The following is a 17,604-nucleotide window of genomic DNA, read 5'->3' as shown; positions in this document are numbered from 1 at the left end:
CAATTCGAAGTTATAAGGGTGGAGGACAGGCAGGGAGTGAGAAAGATTCTTAGTGAAAAAGAAGCAAGGTCCGCTGAAAGATCTAAGATATTCCCGTCGGTACAACCTTTGCTGGTAGTTTTCAGTAGCCTTCGGCAGAGGGCGCTCAGAAACTGTCGTCACTTTCCGAATAGCCTCCTGGACACCACCCTCTAGAAAATTGAATAGTATTTCCGGCTCTCTTCCGCTGTGGACGCTCGTAAGTTTTCGGCCGTTCCCGGGGAGACTCGGGGACTCCACTCCTCGCTCTCTTGGTTCTGATCGCCTTGTGCGACAGGGTAGAGTTGAGGGCTAGTCATGGCGTCCCGGTCTCGGAGACTGCAGACTAAACCAGTCATTACTTGTTTCAAGAGCGTCCTTCTGATCTACACTTTCATCTTCTGGGTGAGAGACGGAGGCCTCTAGGGACTGGAGGGGATCCTGGGCTTGGATTGGGGGTATGAACTTGAGTGGAGGGAGCTTATATCTGGAGTTCGAAATGAGGCACGGGGTGGAGAGGTTTGAGAGGAGGTTGCTGTGGCAATCAAGTGCGGGCGATGAGTTGCTTGAGCTCCAGCTCCGGCACCGTCTGCACCAGGATCGGGGTGTGGGATGACGGCTGGTAGGCTGAACTGGGACCCAGATGTGCCTAGCATTGCAGGGCTGGAGGGTGAGGTAGGTGGGAAGAAGGGAGTTAAACCCCCAGATTACGCAGATGGTGTCCTTGGACCACTGGAGAGGCTGGGCTGGCCTGGCAAGTCTGAGAGCTTGCTTGCACAATAGTATCTCTGTCTTGCTTTCTTTCTCTCTCCCACTCCCCCTCCTCCTCCCCTTTTAAGAGGGTAGTATTTCATAAGTAAGTGTGGTAATGGCCCCACTCCCGCCAGTTTGTCCTTGGCTTGCTTTTGTGTGCTATCCCTCATCTTTCTAAACTTGGGGGAAGTAGGAAGGTTCTGGTATCATAAAAGCTTTTTTTCCTCCAGGAAGGTTTTCCTAAGGCAGTAGTAAAATAGTTATGAAAGTTTTGATCCCTAGGGCAAATATGCTTTGGTCTGTGTTTACAAAAAACAAACAAAAGAAGTTTAAGGAATTTGTTAAGGTGCCTTCTCTAGTTGCCCCAGGCTTCACCCTGGCTACCTGGGGTACCTGATGGTTGTAGTGTGTGTCTTTATCAAGGCCTGTCCTTGTATGCAGATCCTGTTTGTATCCCCCTCTATGACCCACCTTGTCTGCCATATCCCAGCCACAGATCTGTGGCCACACACTGTTAAATCATTTGTCACATCTATTATTTCTTACATACCCAGTGGTTTGTGGCTTGAATATACAGTATATAACTTTAAGTATACAGTGTATAACTTTATATTCTCTGATTTCCCACGTAGATCACTGGTGTAATTCTTCTTGCCATTGGCATTTGGGGCAAGGTGAGCCTGGAGAATTATTTTTCTCTTTTAAATGAGAAGGCCACCAATGTTCCTTTCGTGCTCATTGGCACTGGCACTGTCATCATTCTTTTGGGCACCTTTGGCTGTTTTGCTACCTGCCGAGCTTCTGCATGGATGCTAAAACTGGTGAGTCCTTAATTTTCATTAGAATTGAATCTTGATTCCTGACAAGTTTTACACGTATTTTGTAGGCTTTGTTTCTTGGAACTGGCCATGGCCTTTTAGGAATTTTCTTGTTCCTTATGAAAACTTACCAAGTAATAGTTCACCTGCCAATTACCACTTTTATTGTGCTTTCCCTGTCCTTTTCCACAAATAAAACCATGCTGATTGAACAAACCATTTTTCCCCTTTGACTCCTTTTGCGGCTGTGATGTATCTTATTTATGCTGACTTGGACTTTCTTTTTATCCTGCAGTATGCAATGTTTCTAACTCTCATTTTTTTGGTTGAACTGGTCGCTGCCATCGTAGGTTTTGTTTTCAGACATGAGGTAAGCCTGAGTTTGGGAGATAAAATGGATTAAGTCACAGAGTTAAAGATAGCTTTTACTAGTTTAAAACTCACTTACAGCTGTGTTTAAAGCTTTACTTTGCAACCCATAAAGACTTTCTCATAAAAATTCCAGTCTAATTTTTAATATAAAAGAAGATGTAGAAAAGTGTGAACACTAACAATTACCAGAACAAAATTAAAGGTACCCATAATCACATGTATTTTTAGTCATTTTTCTGTGTGTAAGTATCTATTAAAGTGGAGATAGTACAATTCATAACTTTGACAGGAAACTGTTTAAAACCCAAAATTGATACCTTCTCCACTTATTCCACACAGTTAGAAAATATTAGATATACTTAATGCAAATCATGAAAATCTTAATATTGAATTAGAAATCAGGGTTCTACTCTGTTAAGCCTGGAGTTAGGGAATGATTGAATAGTGAAGGCTCATCAATGAAAGTGTTTCACAAACTGGTAGTATAGTCTCCTACAGTAAGGTTTTATAGCTTAAAAATTCTATAGGTATCAAATTTATGCTGTTTAAAGTGGATAAAGATTGGGGGCTGGGGGATAGAGCAGTATAGAACTGCCACTTGAATAAATACATGCTCTCACAGCACTTTGTAATTGTGATGCTTATCATCTTTTATTGCAGTGTTTTGCTTAGTAATGCATTCAGCTAAACTATATCCCTTGGAGGACAGGATTGGACTATAGAAGTTAATTACTATGCATATTACTGCTGTCAAAGATACAATCATTGGTCAGATGTAGAAATTTATTTTTTTTAAATTTTATTGTTGTTCAAGCCCTCCCCCCGACCCTGCAAAATGTAGGAATTTCTCATTTGACATAGAAATCAAAAGAACTTTTCTAGAATCTTTGTTTATTGGCTTTGTGTTTCTTTGCTGTAGATTAAGAACAGCTTTAAGAATAATTATGAGAAAGCTTTAAAGCAGTATAATACTACGGGAGATTATAGAAGCGATGCAGTAGACAAGATTCAAAATACGGTAAGTGGTCATAGGTGGTAGCTTTGCAAGAGGGGAACACATTTCTTGTCCCCTGAGAGAGGAGGATAGGGCCCTGGCTAGTAGGTATTGTCCACTTGTCCTATTCTCTCGTAATCTTAGATTAGGAAGGAATGGAGACATGTCCCTGGAAAGAAGAGTATAATGATCCTAAGGGATATATCTTCATTTTCTTCTAATCATTCTCACATGTGCAACTCTCACTCCCCACTGACATTATGGTCCAAGTTCTGTTAGCACCAACAATAGCAGGAAAATAAGGCCAGTCCAATAATGTTAGAAACATTTGGTGTTTGAAACAAGTGCCCATCTTTCAAATTATAATTGAGGGCAGCCGCACAAAATACTATTAAATACAATAAATGTCTTGAACACAAATTGTAATCTAAGATGGTAGGTTAAATGTTTGACTACAAAGTTGTAATGTGAAGTATCAGTGTTTTTGTTGGGATTTTTCAGTTGCATTGTTGTGGTGCCACCAACTTTGGAGATTGGAAGGACACTAATTATTACTTAGAAAAAGGATTTCCCAAGAGCTGCTGTAAACTTCAAGATTGTTCTCCTCAGAGAGATTCCAATAAAGTAAACAATGAAGTAAGTAGCCTTTAACATTTTTGAAGATATTAACTAAATGCAGAGTTGACTCAATTTTCAATTTTTACTCATAGACATAATTTGAAATAAGGCAGGTATTATTCTCACTGAGTAAATTAGGAAACTGAAACTCAGAAAATTTGTGACTTGAGTTCATATAACTAGCAAGAAACACTTTTTAAACGTGTAATCTAAAAAGTGAAACTTCTATTCCTTAAACTTCTGTCAAAACCTCCTTTTAAAATGATTGAAAGGATGCCCTGGCTGGCATAGCTCAGTGGATTGAGCGCGGGCCTGCGAACCAAAGGATCGCAGTTCGATTGCCAATCAGGGCACATGCCTGGGTTGAAGGCCAGTTCCTAGGAGGGGACGCATGAGAGGCAACCATACATTGATATTTCTCTCCCTCTCTCCTTCCCTCCCCCTCTAAAAAGATAAATAAATAAAATCTTTAAAATAGATAAATAAATAACATTAAAAAAATTAAAAAAAAATAACATGCTTGAAAGGAGACAGGATTTGTTACATGAAACTAAGTTTTAATAAACTGGTAAAAGCTAGTGTAGCTAAAGCTCATCTTTCTGCAGAGATGTATGATGCAAATATTATGTTTGTGCTGTACTTAATGTTTTTTTCTCTCCCATTAGGGTTGTTTTATAAAGGTCATGACCATTATAGAATCAGAAATGGGAGTTGTTGCTGGAATTTCCTTTGGAGTTGCTTGCTTTCAGGTACGCCCTTAGAGTTATGAACTATTTCATCACTTTTATAGGTGTCAGCTAGAAGATTTCTTCTTTGAAGGCTTTAAGTTTTTGCTTTAGGGCCTTGGATAGGACAGCCATTTTCAGAGAAATTACATTTTCACAAAACTCTCAGTTGCTCATCACAATATAGAAATACTTTTATTTTGTACGTGAAATATATATATATATATATATATATATATATATATAGTAAATCATTTGTGATGGGGTCTATATGTAGCTTATTTTAGAGGGAATATTTTGCTCTTTTCATTTCAGACTTTTAATGTCTTGGATCTTAAATTTTTCTACATTGTTTTCCACAATTATGAAGTTCTCTAGGTTTTTATCCCCATTTAGCCTATTCTTTTTACCATGGCCAGTCATGTCATGAAACTACAGAAAGCAAGGCTTAAAATTAACTTCTAGCAGTATATATCCTTTGAAAGCAGTTAATTGGAGAAAGATCTGGTACCTTTAGTTATGGCAACTTTCCAACATCACAGTTCATTAAACAAAACATGAAATATATGGGAACCTTGCTTTGCTCTGCAGTCAGTCAAAAATTTAAAACATTAATAGAATATTTTTTTCCTGGCCTGCAACTGCCTGATGAGTTGCATATAAGTCCTAGCCTATTAAAATTTAGATCATATAACCCCACACTCAATATGTGCCTATTTTTTTGGGTGGATGCTATATTGTGGATCCAGTTGTATTTCTTGAATTTTGCTGTCTCACTGTAGCATGAAAAATCTGTATTGTGGCTCTAGACAATTTTTTTAGGGATGTAGTTTTTCCCATTAGACATTGTGAAGGTAAGACAGCATTTTGATGAAGTCTGATCTCAATATATTTCTAAAATAGCAGGTATAGCTATGTCTGAATCTGCACTGTCTAATAAAATAGCTACTAACCACCTTTTAAAAGTTCTAGTTATTAAATGAAATTTAAAATTTGTTTCTTCATGTACTCCTATTTGAAGTTGAAAAGCCACAAGTGGTTAGTGGCAACCTTATTGGACTGAACATGTATCACAGAACATTGCCAGCATTGCAACACTCTAGACCCTCCAAGAAAATCTCTGTCCTCACAGATGGAGATTTTACTTGGTAAGGTACTTATTCTAAGCTACACTGTTTTTATTATGATAACTGAGAGGAAAAGTAAGAAAAGTTTCCTCTAATTTATAACATTTAAAATTTTCCTTCAGTGATGTTTTTTTCAGCGACAGTTGTGAAATTTCAGGTCACAGTAGTAGTAAAACTTCACTTATATTGGTTGATTGTGATCTAGGTGCTACAGAATAGCAAACATAGCTGTCTAGTAAAACTTCAGGAAGGAAATCATTAGTGAATTAGAAATGAAGGAGACTATACCTGCACCCTGAGATCTTGAAGCTCTTTGCCATGTGTATTTAATTTAGCTCATATTTTATTTGCAGCTGATTGGAATCTTTCTTGCCTACTGCCTCTCTCGTGCTATAACAAATAACCAGTATGAGATAGTGTAACCAATGTTACACGGCTTACTCCTCTCCAACTTTAAGGTACATTCATTTTGGTCCTCAGCTTTGTCAGTCTTGGTGTTTGCTTCAGCCTGTGTATGTGATGGATGAAGTTTGCCATAGGTCTGGTCCAGTAGTGCCTTTAAGTCTTATTGGTACTGTGGTAGTCCCACATAGGCAGCTCAGGCCTCTAAATACAAGGCATAGCCAAAAAAGATAGATTAGCCTTTTGGGGGATTACCTACACATGCCCAGCCTCAAGATCCTAAGTGGTCCACTTTCTAACAAATTTGAACCTAATATGAAGAGAAATGAGGTTCCTTGACAAGCACACTCTGCTCTTGACTAATAGTAGTGTTCCCCCTGGTCTTTGACCTAGTTCTCATAATCACAGTCATCTGCTGGACTACTTTTAGAGCCTTAACACATCTAGACTAAACAGGAACCAGATTTCAGGGAAATGCATGTTTCAATAATTTCAGTATTTGAGTGGTAAAATGTGAGGACTGCTGCTGGCTCAGTCAATCCATAGGGCATGCTTCACATTTTAACTGAGCCCCTGACTGGGAACATGTGAAGTTCTTCATTAGTAGAATATATTAGAATGTGTGCAAGTGAATACAGATACTGAAATTTGGGTGACAGGTAAATTAACTTTTTTTCTTTAATTTTAGGACATTTATATTCCCCACTGTGAACTACTAGATCGCCTGGTTGGAAAACTGACTCATTACCCATAGACCAGAAATCTACACCAATAATCTGATACAATCTAGACATTTGTTCAATATGTTATAAGTCTCCCTTTTGTCCCATTCATCATGTAAGGTCATTGAAACTTCCTTATTGCTCTGAAATGCTGGAAGAGTTAGTAAATAGTAAATGAAACAATGCTGTGTTTCTCTTGGTTTTTGTTTTTATCAATGTAGGGGTTTTGAATGACACTGGATTTTCTATTTTGATGCACTGTTATAAAGTGAGAAATTGACCCCCTTCAAACTAGCCCCTTCCCAGTTAGGGTTATGTGCTTTGATTGCATAAGTTGTGCCAAGAAGTTAAAATGTTTTGATTACTCTCTCTCTGTTCTGTTGATGGGCACAGAGTGACATTGTGCACTTTAATTCTGGTCAGGAGTTGTATGGAACCCATCACAGTTGCCAGATGGGAGTAAGGGTCTCTGACCTAAGGTACCTAACACTAAAGTGTGGGGGGCTCCACCCACAGGGTCCCCCCCAGGTGCCACAGATGAGAATAAGTCTACCAAGACATGCTATGCTTGGGGAGGAAAGGTGGCCAATGTTCAAAGGAGAAGGACCCGGAGCCTTTTCCTCAATGGGCTTTTATTGGGTTCATTTTGCACTGGAATACAGGTAAAAGCTCATTAATCATTGTTAGGTAGTAAGGATCAAACAATATATAACATACAAAAAAACTATGAGGGCTTATTCTGAGTCAGGGTCTGTTAGCTAAGGGGCTACAAAACTGGAAAACAAACTTATTTCCTGCTCAGACCTTTATGATTTAATTGAGAGCATTCTTAGCAAAGCAGGTTTCATAGGATTTTATGTATTCTTTCTCAGGCCTGATCACTTGGGTAACCTGCTCTTTCCAGCACAGGGCTGTACCACCCTCTGGCATTGTTTCAGGCTTAAGTCATGTAGGGGAAGTAAGGCAGCCAAGAGATTAGGAGACTTCTTGCAGACAGAATGAGGACTCAGGCTGTGTCAAAGCTGAGGGGCAGGGGTCCATCACCCCCTTTTGCTATAGCCTCTCAAGTCCTTCCCTGGGGCCTCCCCATGATTGTGCCTGTCTTAGGTCGTTCCTCCCTTAAGGAATCTCACCCATCATTGGCTAACTGACCAAGCATTGGGAGCCAGTTATGGATGAAGTAAAAGGAGCAGAAGCAGCACTCCCGCCAGGGAGATAAACTTGGTCTCCTTAGTGGCTTATGGTCTGAAGGTCACTCACTCAGCCTTAGCCCCGGGGAGGTTACAGCTCCTGAAACCAGGCAGGGTGGTTCCCAACACTAAAGGGCACTACCAGTGATCCGTGACATATCAGATAATAGCACACTTACAGTTTACATTTCTTTGCCTCCAAGTTCAGGTTTTTATAGTGATGTTTATATTTCTTCTGTCATTCAAAAGGTTCTAACTAATGGTATTAGAATTACTGTGTTTTCTTGAGGAATTTAAAGCAACTCATTTTCATTAGCTTTATTTAGCTTGTATTTCCTTACCAAGTTGATATGACTTAATTGTCAATATTATGGTCAACTTTATTAAGCTTAGTTTGGGTTTGCCCCTTTGATTAATAAATAAAATAAAACTTTTACACAATAATATTGTTTTCCTCTAAAATTATCATACTTAAACTCACTTTTACAAAATCTGCTGGAGTCCAGGCTTGTGTGACTCAGTTAGTTGGAGTGCCATCCTATAAACTGAAAGGTTGGGAGTTTGATTTCCAGTCAGGGCAAATGCTTAGATTGTGGTTTCAGTCCCTGGCTGGCGCACGTGTAGGAGGCGGCTGATCAGTGTATCTCTCATTGATATCTCTCTCTCTCTCTGTCTTTCTCTCTCTTCCCCTGCCTTCCCCCTCCCCCTTCCTCTTTGGAATCAATCAATCAATCAGTATTTTTTTTTAAAAAAGAAAATCTGCTGAATGGTGGTTTTCCATTGAGACAGCCAAGCCCCGTATTTCTACTTGGAGTAAAGTTTTAGATATGAAATGTAAAACTGAGCTATAGACTACCTCTTTAAAAAAAGTTAATGTCCAGTCCTGGCTGGGTGACTCATTTGGTTGGAGCATTGTTCCATATACCAAAAGGTTGCAGGTTTGATTCCCGGTCATGGCACATACTTAGTTTGCGAGTTTGATCCCTGGTGGGAGCATGTATAAGAGGTAACAGATAGATGTTTTTCTCTATATTTCTCCCTTCCTCTCCCTCTAAAATCAATAAACATATTCTCAGGTAATAATGTAAAAAAATGCCCATACTATTGTCTGTGTCTATGAGTTTTTGTTTGTCTATTTATTGCTTTCAGTTTTATGTCCCACCTGTAAGTGAAATTGTATGGTTCTTTTCCTTTTTTGACTTACTTCACTTATAATATTCTACTTGAACCTTATATGATATTAACCAATGTCACCTGAATAAATTTAATAAAAAATAATAAAACCACATACAAGTTATGTCTCTGTTTATAAAAACCTACTCCCTGTGAAAGGATTACATTCCTTGTTATGAAATAGCAAATTCTTAGCATTCTCCCAGAGCTCAGAATTTTTTCTTGTATAATTTACATTAAGAAGTTGGATAGATTTAACTAGTACTTTCAGGGTAATAAAATCTTAAAAACTTGAGTATAAATGGAATTCTTTATTTGGTTTTGTGTTTCTTTGTACATCTATTAGAACCTAGCTCATCTCTGATGGCTATACATCCTCACAGTCCTTGATAGTAAGGGAGTGAGTCAGTCACAGTTATAAAGTAGACAAAAACTACTAGCTACTAGTTAAGTAAGATTAATAACTTTTAAGTACATGTTTTTAAATGCTTGGAATTACTGCAGAAAGACGATATTGTTCATTAAAACATTTGATGAGGTAGGTGACTTTTGACATAAGGAAAGTGATAAAATAGTTAAAAACTAGGGGCTCCCCAAATGCAGTAAATTAGATTTTTTTGGCTATTGGAATCATGGACACTGAGAAAGAAGATACCAACTTGTAGCTCCTGGTGTCTAACAAGGCTCAAATTTAAAAGCAGAGGCTAGAAGCTGTTTCTAAATAGTCCTACTCCCTTCAGGGAGAGGAAGCCTATACTGAGCTGCCTCCTTAAACTTGACATCTGTACCAGCCCTTATAAAAGAGTCTCTGGGAGTGTATTTCAACCCTGTCCAATCAAAGCTGTACTGCTATTTCCCCATCAGCATCTTTACTGACCAATCAGAGCGGCTCCATTATGATCAATCAGAACAGTGCCTTTTAGGCCAATCAAAGTGCAAGGATTAATACTCTTCATTTGCATGAAGACAGACGAATAAGGGACCAGGGATGGGGACTTCTGTTTATATGTCAGCTCCCCTCTGGCTTGGAGAGCATACTCTCCCTTTCCGCTGAAGACCAAAGACTGCATTTCCCCAGCTGTTGCTGAAACACTGAAGACATCACACCAGAGCAAGGAGGAGCAGCCCTGCACAAAGTGTAATGGAACAGAGCAGACAGAACAGATCAGAGTGGTCTAACTGGAGAGGAACCTCAACCCAGGGCTGCCTTGCCCCAGGGCTACCTCATCCTACAGTCACCTCACAGTAGTGTTGTTACACAGCCATTGCTGTTTCATAATTGAGTTGTAACACTATTGAGCTGTTCCAAAGCTGTGTTGGTCATGCTGCTATCACAATTGAGCTGTTTTCACTAAATAAAGTTTTCTTCTTCACCACAACCCAAACTGGGATTTCCTGTTGGTGTTCAGTTGCTGCCAAACACTATCGGTTGACAGAATTAATGAAGCTAAAGAAGAAAATATTTAAAGGATAATTAGAGCACTTTTCCAATAGGGATTTTTCACTATGATGACCTAGGAAAGCCTTTTAAAGTTTTCTTTAGTTTTTTTTTTAAGTTAAAAGTTTTCCCTCATTATCAAAAAGGAAAAAAGTAAAAATATGGAAAGTAGAAAGAAAAAAAGCACCGCATATCACCCTTAAGGTAGGTTGGTGTATTTATTTTTAAGGTAGGTTTATTTTATTGTTTAGGTATAGAAGTCCCTTATAGCCATTGTGTGCATGTGCATACTTGTAAAATTCACCTCCACTTTCAATGTGCCAAAGGTATTCTGTGGGTTGTCTCACTCTAGGCATCAGGTTGCTTGGCAAGGCAGCTCTGAACTCCACTTTGAGAAGCCGAGCTCCATGGGTGTATTTTCTTAAAGTGGGGAAATATTGGCAGCCTTGGCCTATTCCTATAAAGGGTTGGCCGTATGTTGTAGGCACCAAGTTTTATGGAAATAAATACCTAATACAAAGTATAAATGGCATTTCTGTTTTTCTTGTAGCTCACACAGGATTCTGTGAGACATGATGTATTTCACCTCCTGGGAGAATCTAAGTTGGTACTCTGCCAGTGTTTCAGCCAGCACAACCAATTAAATTATGAGAAGTGAAATAATATATGCATTTTTATGAAAATGAGGGAATTACAGTTCCTTTGGACTATTCCGTGTGGGTTTTTCTTTTTTGTACTTGTAGAAAAACACTAACAGTGTAAATAGCATCTCTGCTTTTCCTTAGCATACATGATACATTGAGGTTTGATTTTTCAGTTTGATCCCCTTTGAGGCAGCAAACTTTGCCTGTGGAATGGCTAACCCAACTTTTTAAAAATTCATTGAAGAAAACAGAAGGCTGATATTTCATAAAATCCATCAACTGAAACAGCTACAGGGAAATGAGACTAACATTTTTAGGTCATTGGTCTACAACTTTGCCCAGATTCCATTGAGACACAAGCCAGAGTGACTTAATTATGGCTTTTTATTAGGTATCTCTACCCCATGGAACTTGGTACAGTTAGGCACTTGTAAGAGCACAGAAAATGTTAATGAAGTGAATGAATGAGTAAATCTAATTATAATGGCTCTTTATGTTCTGTGTGAAATAAATTGTTCATCTAAATATCTCATTCCACATAAACCACCATAGTAACCACCTGCCTAGTTAGAAACCACTTAACCTTGGAAACCACTGCTAACTTCCTCCTAAGCAAATCACTTTTTGCCACTTCTCTTTTCTGAACTTACTGCATTTGTCGCCATTTAAGATTCTTATTTTGTTCCTTGTTATGACCTTGTAATATCCTGCTTTTCTTCTCTTTTGCTGCTCTTTCTGGTTTATTTTGCTGTTTGAATTTCCTCCTACTTTTCAAGTGTGGCTGTCTCCAAAGTCTTGTGTTCAGCTTTCTGTTCTTAGGCTATGCTAATTTTGGAGGAATTAAATGTGTCTGATCATCAAGCCTAAACATTTGCTCTCTAGTTGGACAATTTAGTTGTGTGATGGTCATAGTAGCTTGCTTATATTTCTCCCCTTGCCCAAATCACACCCAAAAGCTTAACATTCTAGGAATTCTGGCCAAGATGGAGACATAGATACACTTTGCCTCCTTGCATGAACAAAAGAAGAAAACGACCAATTTAAAAACAAAAGGCAACCAGAACAGCCAGAAAATTGAACTGTATGGAAGTCTGGCAACCAAGGAGTTAAGGAAGAAGCATTCATCCAGATTGGTAGAAATAGGCAGCTAGGGTGGAGAGGACATATGGCAAGGCAACGACTGGTGGACTGGATGGTCCCACATTCACATGTGGATAAAGCGGTAGGAACAATTGGTGAGTGAGACAGACCATGCAAAGCAGGGTTCCAGTGCATCAAAGATAAAGCCTCAAACTCTGGCTGTAAAACTGGTGGGGGATATGGTGGCAGGATGAACTTCCAATCTCTTGAAAGTGGGATGAGAGCCGAACAATTCACATTGTTTCTTCCCTGACCCCTCCCCCACATACAGTGCCATAACACAGGGAAGTGGTTTGCCCCACCCTAGTGAATACCTAAGGCTCCAACCCTTAAAATGTAACAGGTATGTCAAAGAAATATGGCCAAAATGAAAGAACAGTAAACTCCAGAAAGAAGTAAGTGATGAGGAGATAACCCAGTCTATCACATGCAGAGTTCAAAACACTGGTAGGCAGGATGATCACAAAAATGATTGAGTACAGCCATAAACTAAAGGAAGAAGAGAAGGCTGTGCAAAGTAAAATAAAGAAAAATACATAGGCAGCCAACAGTGAAGGGAAGGAAACCAGGACTGAAATCAGTGATTTGGAACACAAAGAAGAAATAAACACTCAACTGGAAAAGAATGAATAAACAAGAATTAAAAAAAATGAGGAGAGGCTTAGGAACTTCTGTGACAACTTCAAATGTTCCAATATCTGAATCATAGGGGTGCCCAAAGGAGAAGAAGAAGAGCAAGAAATTGAAAACTTATTTCAAAAAATAATGAAAGAAAGCTTCCCCAATCTGGTGAAGGAAGTAGACATGTAAGTCCGGGACACTAAGAGAGTCCCAAAGAAGTTGGACCCAAAGAGAAACACACCAAGACACATCATAATTAAATTTCCAAAGATTAAAGATAAGGAGAGAATCTTAAAAGCAGCAAGAGAAAAGGAGGCAGTTACCTACAAAGGAGTTCCCATAAGACTATAAGCAGATTTCTCAAAAAAAAACAAAACCTTACAGGCAAGAAGGAGATGGAAAGAAGTATTCAAAGTCATGAAAAGCAAGGACCTACAGCCAAGATTGCTCTATCCAGCAAAGCTATCATTTAGAATGGAAGGGCAGATAAAGTGCTTCCCAGATAAGGTTGAGGTAAAGGGGTTCATCATTACCAAGTCCTTATTATATGAAATGTTAAAGTGACTTAGAAAAAGATAAGAACTATGATTCATAAAATGATAACAAATTCACAACTATCAACAACTGAACCTAAAAAAACAACAACAAAACAAAACAAAACAAAAAATTAGAACTGGAACAGTATCACACAAGTAGAGATCACATGGATGGTTATTAATAAGGAGAGATAGGGGAGAGAATGGTAAAAGAGATACAGGGAAGAAGAAGCATAAATAGTAGGTACAACGTAGACAGGGGGAGGTTAACAATAGTGTAGGAAAGGGAGGAGCCAAAGATCTTATGTGTCTGACCCATGCACATGAACTAAGGTGGAGGAAACACTGGAGGGAATGAGGGTACTGGGCAGAGGGGGATAAAGGGGAAAAAAGAATGGGAGAACTGTAATAGCATAATCAATATCATATACTTTTAAAAAGCTTAACATTTTTATTCTTTTTAATGGAGTTAATGAGATTTTTAATTTTGAGTTTTTAACATTATTATTCGAGTATAGTTGCCTACATTTCCCTACAACCACTCTCCAGGACTCTACCCACCCCCACCTTCAACCCTCACTCTTACCCCCCGCTTTGGCTATGTCCATGGGTCCTTTATACATGTTCCTTGATGACCCTTCCCCTTCTTTCCCCCATAACCCCTCTCCAACTTCCCCTCTGCTTACTGTCAGTTTGTCTTTTATTTCAGTGTCTGGTTTTATTTTGCTCACTTGTTTGTGTTGATTATCTTCCACTTATAGCTAAGATCATATGGTATTTGTCTTTCACTGCCTGGCTTACTTCAATTAGCATAATGCTCTCCAGTTCCATCCATGCTGTCACGAAGCATAGGAGTTTCTATTTTCATTGCGCTGCATGGGATTCCATTGCATAAATGTACCAGTGTTTTTTGATCTACTCATTTACTGATGGGCACTTAGGTTGCTTCCAGCACTTGGCTATTGTAAATTTCCCTGCTGTGAACATTGGGGTGCATAGGTTCTTTTGAATTAGTGTTTCAGGATTCTTAGAGGATAATGTTAGCAGTGGAATTGCAGGTCAAAAGGCAGTTCCATTGTTCATTTTTTAGGACATGGCATACTGTTTCCCACAGTGTCTGCACCATTCTGCATTCCCACCAACAATGTACTAAGGTTCCCTTTTCTCCACAGCCTCACCAGAACTTGTTGTTTGTTGATTTGTTTATGATGGCCATTCTGGCTGTTGTGAAGCGGTATCTCATTGTGGTTTTAATTCACATGTCTCTGATGGGTAGTGATGCTGAGCATCCTTTCATATGCCTCTGGGTCTTCCATATGTCTTCCTTGGAGAAGTGTGAGTTCAAGTCCTTAGCCCATTTCTTAAAATATTTCTTATTGATTATGTTATTACAGTTGTCCCATTCCCCCTTCACTCCCTTCCACCCTGCACCCCCTCCCACCCACATTCCCCAACTTTAGTTCATGTCCATGGGTTATACTTATAAGTTGTTTGGCTTCTAAATTGCCTTTACTATTCTTACCTTCCCCCTGTCTATTTTCTACCTACCACCTATGCTACTTATACTCTGTACCTTTTCCCCCTCTCCTCCTCTGATTTCCCTGTTGCTAATCCTCCATGTGATCTCCATTTCTGTGGTTCTATTCCTGTTCTAGTTGTTTGCTTAACTCATTTTTAATTGGGTTGTTTGGCTTCCTGGGGTGCAGTTGTGTGAGTTTTTTATATATTTTGGAGATAAACTGTTGTTCAAGGTATCATTGGCAAATGTTTTCCCTAATGGTTGATTCCTTTTTATTTTGCTGATGTATTCTCTAGTCATGCAGAAGCTTTTAATTTTGATGAAGTTGCATTTGTTTTTCCTTTCATTTATATACCTTGCTCTAGGGACATATCCGTGAAAATATTGCTGTGTGAAATATCTCAGATTTTCCTGCCTATGTTTTCCTCTAGGACTTTAATGGTATCATGAGGTACATTTAAGTCTTTTATCTAACTTGAGTTTATTTTGGTGTATGGTGTAAATTGGTGGCTTAATTTCATTTTTTTTTGCATGTAGCTGTAAAGATGACCAACAATGTTAGTTGAACAGGCTATTTGTACTTCATTTCATTTTTCTGTACCCTTTATTGAATATTTATTGACCATGGAGACTTGGGATTATTTCTGGGCTCTCTATTCTGTTTCATTGGTCTATGTATCTGTTCTCATGCCAGTACCAGGCTGTTTTGAATGCAGTGGCCCTGTAATGTGGGGGAGCTTTGCCCGCACAGCCACCTGTCCACTGCAGATGATAATAAGTCTACCAAGACATGATCTGCTTGGGGAGGAAAGGTGGCTGTTATCTCAAAGGAGAAGAACCAAGACCCTTTTCTTCAGTGGGCTCTTATTGGGTTCAATTTTCACAGGAATACAGGTAAATCTCCTTAATCATTGTCAGGCATCAAGGATCAAACAATAGATAACAGAAAGAACTACAAGGGCTTATTCTGAGTCGAGGTCTGTTAGCTAAAGGGCTACAAAACTTTAAGGAACAAACTCATTTCCTGCTCAGACCCTTATCAGAAAATTGAGAGCATTCTTCTCAAAGCAGGTTTCACAGGATTTTATGTGTTTTTTCTTAGGCCTGATCACCTAGGTAACCCGCTGTTTCCAGCACAGGGCTGTACCACTCTCTGGCATTGTTTCAGGCTTAAGTCATGTAGGGGAAGTAAGGCAGCCAAGAGATAAGGAGATTTCTTGCAGACAGAATGAGGACTCAGGCTATGTCACAGCTGAGGGGCAAGGGTCCATCATCCCCTTTTGCTATAGCCTCTCAAGTCCTTCCCTGGGCCCTCCCCATGATTGTGCCTGTCTTAGGTCATTCCTCCCTTAAGGAATCTTACCCATCATTGGCTAACTGATCATGCACTGAGGTCCAGGTAGGGTGAAGTAACAGGGGCAGAAGTGGCACCCCTACCAGGGAGATAAGCTTTATCTCCTTAGTGGCTTATGGTCCCAAGGTCTCTCACTCAGGCTTAGCCATAGGGAGTTACAGCTTCCGAAACCAGGCAGGATAGTTCCAAAGACTATAATATAGTTTTATATCAGGTATTGCCAGCCTTCCTACTTTGTTCTTTCTCAAAATTTCTGTAGCTATTTGGGGTCATTTATGGTTACATATACACTTTTGAAATGTTTTTCTGTATCTATGAAATATGTCATTGGTATTTTAATAGGGATTTTGTCCTATCTATAAATTGCTTTGGGTAGTATGGACATTTTGATGTTAATTCTTCCAATCCATGAACATGGTATATGGCTTTCACTTATTTGTGTCTTCCTTAATTTCTTCTCTTAGTGTTGTGTAGTTATCTGAGTACAAACCTTTTATTTCCTTGTTTAGGTTTATTCCTAGTTACTTTATTTTTCTTTTTTCCTATAGCAAATGGGATTTTTTATGATTTCTGTTTCTGATATTTCATTGTTGGTATACAAAGATGCTTTCAATTTTTTAATATTGACTTTGTATCCTGCTGCTTTGCCAATTCACTTATCACATTGAGTAGTATTTTGGAGTGGTCTACAGTGTTTTCTATGTACACTATCATGTCACCTGCAAACAAGGACAATTTTATTTCCTGCTCTCCAATTTAGATGCCTTTTATTTCTTTTTTCTTCACTGATTTCTGTGGCTAGGATTTCCAGTACTGTGTTGAATAGAAGTGGTGAAAGTAGAAATCCTTTTCTTGTTTCTGATCTTAGTGAGAAAGCTTTTAGTTTTTGCCCATTGAGTATGATGTTGATTGTAGGTTTCTTATATATGAGTTTTATTATGTTGAGGTATGCTCCTCTACTCCCACTTTGCTGAGTATTTTAATCATAAATGGGTGCTGTACATTATCAAATGGTTTTTCTGCATCTATTGATATGATCAACTGTTTTTGTCTTTCCTATTGTTTATATGATCTATTACATTTATTGATTAGTAAAAGTTGCACCATCCTTGCATCCCTGGGATGAATCCTACTTGATCATGGTGTATGATCTTTTTAATGTATTGTTGGATGCAGTTTGCCAATATTTTATTGAGGATTTTAATGTCTATATTCATCAGTGATATTGTCTTATACTTACTTATCTTTCTTTGTTTTGTCTTTATCATGTTTTGGGGTCAGGATGGAGCTAGCCTCACAAAAAGTGTTTGGAAGTGTTCCTTCCTGGATTTTTTGAAATAGTCTGAGATGGACAGGGGTAGCTCCTCCTAAAACATTTTCTAGAATTCTCTTGTGAAACTGTCTGGTCCAGGGATTTTGTGTGCCAGTTGTCTCTTGATT

General features: G+C 38.8%; 1 protein-coding gene across 2 annotated transcripts; it reads left to right on the top strand.

Moving 5' to 3' along the window:
* The first annotated feature begins 200 nt into the window (after positions 1 to 200).
* Positions 201 to 6,732, top strand: TSPAN6 (tetraspanin 6). 2 transcript variants are annotated; one of them, XM_037037383.1, is made up of 8 exons: positions 204 to 423; positions 1,404 to 1,592; positions 1,885 to 1,959; positions 2,881 to 2,979; positions 3,457 to 3,591; positions 4,239 to 4,322; positions 5,779 to 5,883; positions 6,516 to 6,732. In XM_037037383.1, exons 1-7 carry the CDS (start codon positions 337 to 339, stop codon positions 5,845 to 5,847), a joined length of 738 nt encoding a protein of 245 aa, XP_036893278.1. In that variant the 5' UTR covers positions 204 to 336; the 3' UTR covers positions 5,848 to 5,883; positions 6,516 to 6,732. The 2 variants fall into 2 exon arrangements, with proteins under 2 accessions (XP_036893279.1, XP_036893278.1); XM_037037384.1 differs by lacking the exon at positions 1,885 to 1,959 and having other exon boundaries at positions 201 to 423.
* The last annotated feature ends 10,872 nt before the right edge of the window (positions 6,733 to 17,604 follow it).

This window comes from Sturnira hondurensis, unplaced genomic scaffold (assembly GCF_014824575.4).
Source record: "Sturnira hondurensis isolate 20B ecotype Veracruz unplaced genomic scaffold, ASM1482457v3 Scaffold0023226, whole genome shotgun sequence".
Classification (NCBI taxonomy): Eukaryota; Metazoa; Chordata; class Mammalia; order Chiroptera; family Phyllostomidae; genus Sturnira; species Sturnira hondurensis.
The sequence above is the reverse complement of the archived record's forward strand: the minus strand, read 5'-3'. Positions and strand labels throughout refer to the sequence as shown.

Bases quoted from the DNA above. Each gene is read 5' to 3' on its own strand.
- TSPAN6 (XM_037037383.1), top strand. From the start codon at position 337: ATGGCGTCCCGGTCTCGGAGACTGCAGACTAAACCAGTCATTACTTGT. The intron at 1,960-2,880 runs GTAAGCCTGAGT...TCTTTGCTGTAG, and splicing joins GTTTTGTTTTCAGACATGAG to ATTAAGAACAGCTTTAAGAA. The intron at 2,980-3,456 runs GTAAGTGGTCAT...GGGATTTTTCAG, and splicing joins TAGACAAGATTCAAAATACG to TTGCATTGTTGTGGTGCCAC.